Source organism: Camellia sinensis, chromosome 10 (genome assembly GCF_055761805.1).
Source record: "Camellia sinensis isolate YWXY chromosome 10, ASM5576180v1, whole genome shotgun sequence".
In the NCBI taxonomy this organism is placed as follows: Eukaryota; Viridiplantae; Streptophyta; class Magnoliopsida; order Ericales; family Theaceae; genus Camellia; species Camellia sinensis.
In genome coordinates, this window is record NC_138970.1 from 81,436,078 (window position 1) to 81,444,343 (window position 8,266).

General features: G+C 34.9%; 1 protein-coding gene across 1 annotated transcript; it reads right to left on the bottom strand.

The window, feature by feature from the left end:
- Window positions 1–4,743: 4,743 nt before the first annotated feature.
- On the bottom strand, window positions 4,744–7,730 carry LOC114282370 (leucine-rich repeat receptor-like protein kinase PXC1). The gene is made up of 2 exons (XM_028225010.2): window positions 6,271–7,730; window positions 4,744–5,615 (listed from the first exon to the last, which is right to left on the bottom strand). The coding sequence occupies exons 1-2, from the start codon at window positions 7,625–7,627 to the stop codon at window positions 4,936–4,938; spliced, it is 2,037 nt and encodes a 678-aa protein (XP_028080811.2). The 5' UTR covers window positions 7,628–7,730; the 3' UTR covers window positions 4,744–4,935.
- Window positions 7,731–8,266: the final 536 nt, after the last annotated feature.

Genomic DNA, 8,266 nt, shown 5'->3' on the forward strand with positions numbered 1-8,266 from the left:
TTGTTGATTTATCAAAGGGATTTCAGCAGGGACAATATCGTCCATCAATTTATATTTTGGTGATATCAACTAACCATTATTAATGTTTAGTTAACGGTAAGCATTAAATTATTATGTGAATATAAACTTCCGTGGGGGATGTAATTTTTGAAATCTTAGGAAAGAATCTGTAATTTAGCTAAACCTCAAGGGAGGTGTAGGTAATTTGTCTTTTAAATTAATATGTTTATTGGCATATTACTCATGCTATATGAGTGAGCATAAATAAATAATCAAAAATTTATTTAAAAATATGTTGTAAAAGTAATTTATAATCAATTAAATTTTATTAGAGTTACCCTAAGAGAAATTTTTATTCTAATGTCATTAATTGGATTTTCTAAATTCTTAATAAAAATATGCATGTCATAATTTAATTAGTAAAATTTAAATAATAAATTAAAAAAAAATTGTTTACAATAAAATATAAATACATTTCATTTTATAAGTTTCATAATTTTAATTTACCATTTGATAGTAATAAATTATATTTTTTAATATACTATTTTTTTCTTATTTGTAAAACCTAAAAATTTGTTTACTTAAAATTGTTGTCATAACTCTTATGTGAAAATAGATTAGAATTGACTTGTGGTATTGGACTAAACATTTGAAGTGACCTGAAAGCAAGTTGACTCAATATTTATGGCAACTTAGTCATTAAAAATTGTCTTGATTATTTAAAATTATCTTGATTATTTAAAATTATCTTTATCGGTTTGTAACCGGTATAAGTTAGTTTGAGAGTTTCAATATTAGATTAAATATTAAAAATGAGTCTAGAAAATTTAGTTCGAGTTGATTTTTTTCTTCCCAACAATTCTTGGTTTTAGCCTATAAGACATCTTATTTTAATAACTCAATATGATTTAAAAAAAAAAAAAACAATAATCTTAATGTTTACGGTGCTTTTTGTCAATCAATAAAAAATATTTATAAAATATTAAGAGAATTACATTTGAAAAAATTCTAATATAAATTTTTTACTTTAAAATTCCAAGACCTACACATTTTGTTTGATTCTATCTACATTACTAATCTTTAGATGTCTCTATTTACGCACCACATTTGGTCTTAAAGCACATCACTTAATGCACACCAAACACAATTTTGACTTTATTATTTGTGCTCAATACACACCATCCATTTTCAAATATACCTAAAATATCCTTATCTTCTTCAACCACCCCATCAACCCTAACCCTAACCTTAGCCGTCGCCACTCACCGCAGGCTGTCGCCTCTACCTCATTCTTCTCCGGCGAATCTCTTCCTCACTCCTCCATCCATCACTCTCCCTGCCTTACCACTTCCAACCACACTTCCAAACCCTTTTCCATCCCTTCTTCCTTCCACCACTAGCTCAACCACCTACCCACCATCGCCGCTACAAGCTCTCATCCTATCCCATCTCATATCCTACTTCTTCTCTATCTAAAACTACCAAACCTACCATCACCACCGCAACCCTCCTCACTACAACAAAAAGCAGTTTTGGCGACCAAAAATGTAAATTTCGTCGCTGAAAGTAGGACAATCGGCGACTAAAATTGAATTAGTAGCCGAAAGTGAAGACTTTTGGCGACTAAAATAGTTTAGTAGCCAAATGTGTACTTATTGGCGACTAAAAATCAGATTAGTCACTGATTACATGGGTTTTAGCGACTAAAACAATTTTAGTAGCCAAAGGTGAAGGTTTTTGGCGACTAAAAAAGATTAGTAGCCAAAAGTATAGGCTTTGGCGACTAAAAAATGGTTTGGTCGCCAATTGTAGGTGTTTTACTGACAAAAAAAATGTTGTAGCCAAATGTAAAGGTTTTTGGCTACTAAAAAATTTTTAATAGCTAAAAGTGGACAATTGGCGACTAAAATTGAGTTTAGTCGGCAAAAGTGACGGTTTTGGCGACTAAAAATCGGTTTAGTTGCCGAAAGTGGTTATTTTTAGACAGAAATTAATTTTTTTAGCGACTAAATTATTGGTAAAAGCCAAAACTAAGGTTTTTTGGCGACTAAAAAAAACTTTAGTCGCCAAAAGTGGCTCCCTTTTTTTTTAATAATTAATTTATTTTTTACATAAATTAATATTGAATAAAAATAATTATATTTATATATATAGTTTTAAATTAATACGAGTCAATATACTATATAAATAATATATATTGCATATATATTCATGTGATCTTGTGGTGGCATAGTGGAGGGAGTGTGTTGGTAAAAGTGTACAAAGTAGAAGGTCTGTGGTTTGAATCTCAGAAAAAGTAAAAAAGTTGGTAATTTTTTTTTTTCACGGAAGCACCTTTGGCGACTAAAATTATTAGTCGCCAAAAGTCTTTATTTTGGCGACTAAATGGATTAGTCGGCGATTCAGTGAGTATTGACGACTAAAGGATTAGTCGCTAAATGTATGATTTTGAAAAGTGTAAATCACTATTGGCGACCAACATGTCGGTCGCGAGAGAGCTGCTTTTTGGCGACTAAAAAAGTTTTAGTCACCAATACCTCTGCCGACCATCTATACGCGACAAAACCAGCGCCTAAAAAAATTAGTCGGGGAAAGTAAAAAGTCGACTTTTGGCGACTAAAAACGGACTTTTGGCGACTAAAAATTTAGTCGCCAAAAATGCTTTTTCTTGTAGTGCCTTCTACAGAGATCTTTCCCAATCCATCGAAGATGAGCTTCTTACCGAAGACAACTGCAGCGGCAAAGCTTCGAATCAGAGCTTGAAATCCTAGATCGAAGCTTTGAATCTGGTTTGCGCGATCGAACTCTTACAAGTCCTAGATCTAGATCTAAAAACCTTAGGATTCTCTCTCTCTCTCTCTCTCTCTCTCTCTCTTTCTCTCTCTCTCTCTCTCTCTCTCTGTGCAATGGAGAAAAACGAGCCATAACCAGGAGACTAGGTTTTTTGTTGTTTGGAGGAGGGAGAAGGGTTTGCATAGGGGAAAGGGGTCGTCGGCGAGGCAGGGAGGTTGTGGAGGTTGTGATGGTGGCCGGATTTTGATGACAGTGGCCGAAGGTAGAATCAGGCAGCGGAGAGTGGTGGTGTGTGGGGGTTGTATTGATATTCTTTTGTGGTTATTTTGGTAATTTTATGCAAGGTCATTATTGTAATAAAAAATAACCAATTAATGATGTGCTTTGAGACTAAATGTGGTATGTAAATAGAGGCACCCCTAATCTTTAGAGGTTTCAGGATTTTTTTTTTAATGGAATGTTTGTTTGCTATAATATAGATAGATAAATTGGAATATCGATGCATATTTATTAAATATGAAGAGAAAAAAAAAAATCGATGATATATATTTAGTAGTATAAAAATTCAAATTCAAATTTAAATTTATATTTTAGTTAACTTTCCTTTTCAATTTCTAAATTTAAATTTTTAAATAAATTAATTAACTTTCTTTTTGAAATGTGTAAATCAAGACATAAAAGTTATTTAAATTTTTAAATAGATTAACTAACTTTCTTTTTAAATTTAAATTTTTGAATGAATTAATTAACTTTCCTTTTAAAATGTGTAAATCAATGCATAAAAGCTATTTAAATTTTTAAATAGATTAATTAACTTTCCTTTTAAAATATATAAATCAATGCATAAAAGCTATTTAAATTTTTAAATAGATTAATTAACTTTCCTTTTAAATGGATTAATTACTATTTTTTTAAATAATTCAATAAAATTTAACCAATAGAATTTTTTTAAGTATTTAAAAAATAAGAATTCTAGAAAAATAATATGAGGGTTTTGAACTTCACAAGGGCCTTCTCATCAAAAATCTCATTTTGCTTATATAATATATTAGTGAGCCAATTTCGAAAAAATTAAACTAAAATATGTTAATTTTTTATAATGCATACATGTTAAACGAGCCGAGTGAAATTTCAAAATATATTCATTTTGCTTGGTTAGAGTTTTTCAAAAACACTTTTCAAAATTTTTTTTTTTTTTTGTTTTTCGTGTCTTTTTTGTTTTTACTGATTTTTTTTTAAATATTTGAAGCAATTTTTTTTTTTTAGATATATCTAACATAAATATACCTAAAAAATAAAAAAATTGTAAATTTTTTTTTTAAAAATTCACTAAATGCCACTTTTAAATTATCTGTTTAACGAGTCGAAAGGAGGAATTTTTCTTTTATGCGCCTTCCTGCACTTTTGGTTCAGTATGCAATTTTTATGCATGGCTTTCATATCACTTTCTTTTTTTGATTCAGAAAGATGGATATGCAGATAGGCTATTCCAATATATCTATCTAGAAGTATTATCCCTTAGCACTTATAACATATCTGCAGAAAATCTCACCGCACCTACGTATGCTCCAACCGCTAAGGAGTATGTTTAACCCCAACAAGGAGCTATGGAGACTCGAACCTAAGCCTTAAGCGAGGAATTCAAAGGCCTTATCCACTGAACCAACCCCTGTTGGTGGCTTTCATATCACTTTCGTTTGCTCTTAACACTATAGCCACAAATTTAACAGATTTCAAGGTTAGCATATTCAAACTTCTAGGGACATTCTATCACTTATTATTATTATTATTATTATTATTATTATTATTATTATTATTATTATTTTATTTTATTTTATTTTATTTTATTTTTTTTTTTTCGATTCAACGATAATGGATATGCAGCTATTACTTCATTATTATGTTTGCTTCCAAACCACTCCAAACAAATTCAAATTGTCAAAATAAACATTACCCAACATTATAACAGAAATTAAATTAAACATAAAGCATACAAATGTTACAAAGTTGATCCCAAAAAACAAAAGAAAAATCCATAGCTTATGAGAAGAGAGCATACAACAACTGCTACAACAACAATTTGCAATAAGATGATGCAAATGGAGAAAGATTTTGTAACTAAACCATCAAGAAAGACCGGCATTAGTAACCCGCCAATGCCTCCTCAGTGGTGGCAAGCGAAGGCGATAGCGAATTACGTGATTCATCGTAATCTTCGCCAATCGGAGACTGCTCCACCCTGATTTCCTCTATCATCTTCGCCACCTCCACCATCGCCGGCCTCTTTTCGGGCTGTGCTGCCACACAAGCCAACCCAACATGAAGCATTTCCACAAGCTCCTCCTCTATGTTCTTATACCTCAACAATTCTTGATCAAACACTTCCGCGGTCCACTCGTCTCTCACCACTGATCTCACCCATTTCGGTAAGTCTACTGCCTCTTCCTCCTCCACCACTCGGGGACGTGTCGGTGAAGGGTATTGCGACGGAGCTCTACCTGTAAGCACTTCAAGCAATAATACTCCAAAACTGTAAACATCTGCTTTTTGAGAAAGTCTCTTGATTTCAACCTGTTCAGGAGCTCTGTACCCCCCTAACCTTGCTGTCGCATGAACTGGATTCAAAAGCAATGCTAACCCAAAATCAGAAATGCAAGCAACACCATTTTTGTCGAGCAGTACATTCGATGATTTCACGTTCCCGTGGGGGATCTTTGTTGCAGAGTACTCTTCATGAATCCGAGCAAGGCCACGTGCTGCTCCAAGCACCAAGCTGATCCTCGTAGTCCAATCTAATGGAATTCTCCCCGGACCCCGGTTCCCTGTTTGCATCAACACAATGAAAAACTCATTACACTTAAGAATTTTACATATACAAATTTCAATTCTTTATCAAATTGTTCATTAAATTTAAATTTAATAATAATTTTGATAACAAAAATGATCAAACCTTTTATTAAATTTGTGCCAAATCAAGTTTTGACCAAATATTATATTAAATCAGGTGAGGATCAAATTTCTTCACCAAAATTTGATGAAATTACAACTATGGGTGTGTTTAAATCATGAGTTTTGATAAAAAAAAATTGGGAAAAAATGGAAGAAAATGTGGAGAAAAAAATAAGCTTGTATTTCATTTGCATTTTCCTTACATTTTCATTTCATTTTCCCAATCTTAATCCAAATTTGTAATTCAAATACATCCTATAGATTGAAGAAATTGTTAGAAGATGAAAAACTTAATACTGATTTTCTTCACCTAAATTGGTTAAAAGAGATTTTTGGTGTAGTTTTAAGTATTTTTAAAAAAGATTTGATGAACAAATTTGATAAGAATTGATTCTAAATTCAAACAAATTTGACAGACCAAGTAATATCAAATCAAGTTTTTGATCAAAATTCTTGAAAAAGGGTAAAGAATTGGAAATGGTTTTTAACACTACCCAACACAATATTGATTGGATGAATTGTGAATACCATGAAGAAGAGAATGCAAGCTTCCATTTGGGAGATAATCATACACAAGAAGCTTCTCTTCCTTGGCATAATAGTAAGCTCGAAGACGAACAATATTCGGATGCTTAAGCTTCCCAATCACATCCATATATTGTTCAAACTCATTCCTCGCACATGGATTCGCATCCTTCAGCCTCTTCACCGCCACCGTAAACCCGTCATCGAGCACCGCCCTATACACTGTTCCAATACTCCCTTTTCCGAGCATTTCAGCCGAAGCACGAAGCAAATCCTCAAGTTCAAACTGCTTTTTCCGATCGAAAAGCACGAGTTTGCTTCGATCGGTAGCGTTGGTTCCATCACTGTCACCTGCAGTGTTAGCATACACTTTCTTCTCATAGCTACTGGAACTCCTCCTCTTCCCACTCTCACTCTCCGATCTAGAACTCGAATCCCTCGATCCCCTCCCGCAACAATAAGCCACCAAAAACGAACAAAACAATAAAAACACTACTGAATTGGCTATGACAATTGCTGCTATAGCACCGGGACTCAAACCTCTACGAGTTTGTTTTTTTGTTTGGTCGATTTTCGGCGTTGAAGGGAACGAGCTAGGGTTTGAAGGTACGGTTTCTGAAGCGGCTGCCGCGGGAGGAGTGTTTGTGAAGGAACAAGCCGGGAGAGGGGTCGATCCGCAGAGCCCTTCGTTGCCGGAAAAAGCGATGTAGGTGAATTTTGTGAGCAGAGTCGCGGGCAAGGGGCCGTAGAGCTCGTTGTTGGACAAATTGAGCTGTGTGAGGAGAGGCAGAGAGGAGAGAAATTCGGGAATTTTACCGGAGAGTTGGTTGTTTTGGAGGCGGAGAGTGAGGAGGCGAGTGAGATTGGAGATGCAGTCTGGGATGGGGCCTTTGAGGTTGTTGTTGGAGAGGTCGAGGCGGAGGAGGCGACTGAGGGAGGAGAAAGTGGAGGGAATGTCGGTGGAGAAGTCGTTGGAGGAGAGGTAGAGGAGTTTGAGGTTGGAGCAGTTGGAGAGGGAGGAGAGGGAACCGTTGAGGCGGTTGCCGTGGAGGTCGAGGAGGCGGAGCTCGGAGAGGGAGGAGAGAGAGTCGATGGGGCCGCGGAGGTCGAGGGAAGGGAGAGAGAGGGCGGTGACGCGGTTGTTGGTGCAGCGGACGCCGTGCCAGGCGGCGGAGCAGGCGGTGGCGGCGGCGGTGGTGGTGGTGGTGGGGAGGGTCCAGTTGGAGAGGAGGTTGCCGTGGGTGTCGGTTTGAGAACGGAAGAGGGAGAGTGCGGCGGTGTCGTTGGTGGTGGTGGTTGGTGAAGAGAGAGAAAGTGAGAAGAAGAGGAGAGAGAAGAAAGTGAAGGCATGAACCTCCATGCTGTTGGAGTGCCAAGGCGGGAAGTGGATGATGGTGGTTGTCTTTTAAAAATGCAAGAGACAAAAGGTTGAAATTGTGGATAATACAAGGGTTTTTTTTTTTTTTTTTGTTTGCCTTTATAAATTTATATTGAATAATTATTTAATAAAAAAAGTTAAGGATAAATTACAAATATACCTATAAGGTTTGTTTAAAATACATATGTTCTCTGTAGTTTTGGATATTATAAATACTTTATTGTTAGAATTTTTTATTAGAAAAATTAGTTATAAATCATATTTGGAAGACTTATTTAATGTGAAGTCTTATGAATATTCTTTTAGAGTTTGAAGTCCTATTTAAATAGGAATGTGTTCCATAAGGTCTTATGAGTTGTAAATGAATAATATTAGTGTACTATTATACTCCTAATTTGTTTTCATATTGTATATTATTTTTTCATTCATTATATCACGTTTGAGAAGGTTTTCAGGAAAGACCAGTCTACAGGCAATGACCGCGCGAGTTTCTTCACCTTGATCACGAGATTCTAGTGCATTTTCAAAATGTTGCTTAAATGGGTGTGGATATGGCTGATAATATGATGAAGTTTGAGGGTTGTGTGCTGATTCTTTTGACAGATTTCGACTCCAATCAGT

Bases quoted from the DNA above. Each gene is read 5' to 3' on its own strand.
- LOC114282370 (XM_028225010.2), bottom strand. From the start codon at position 7,627: ATGGAGGTTCATGCCTTCACTTTCTTCTCTCTCCTCTTCTTCTCACTT. The intron at 5,616-6,270 runs GTATTCACAATT...TGATGCAAACAG, and splicing joins CTTGCATTCTCTTCTTCATG to GGAACCGGGGTCCGGGGAGA.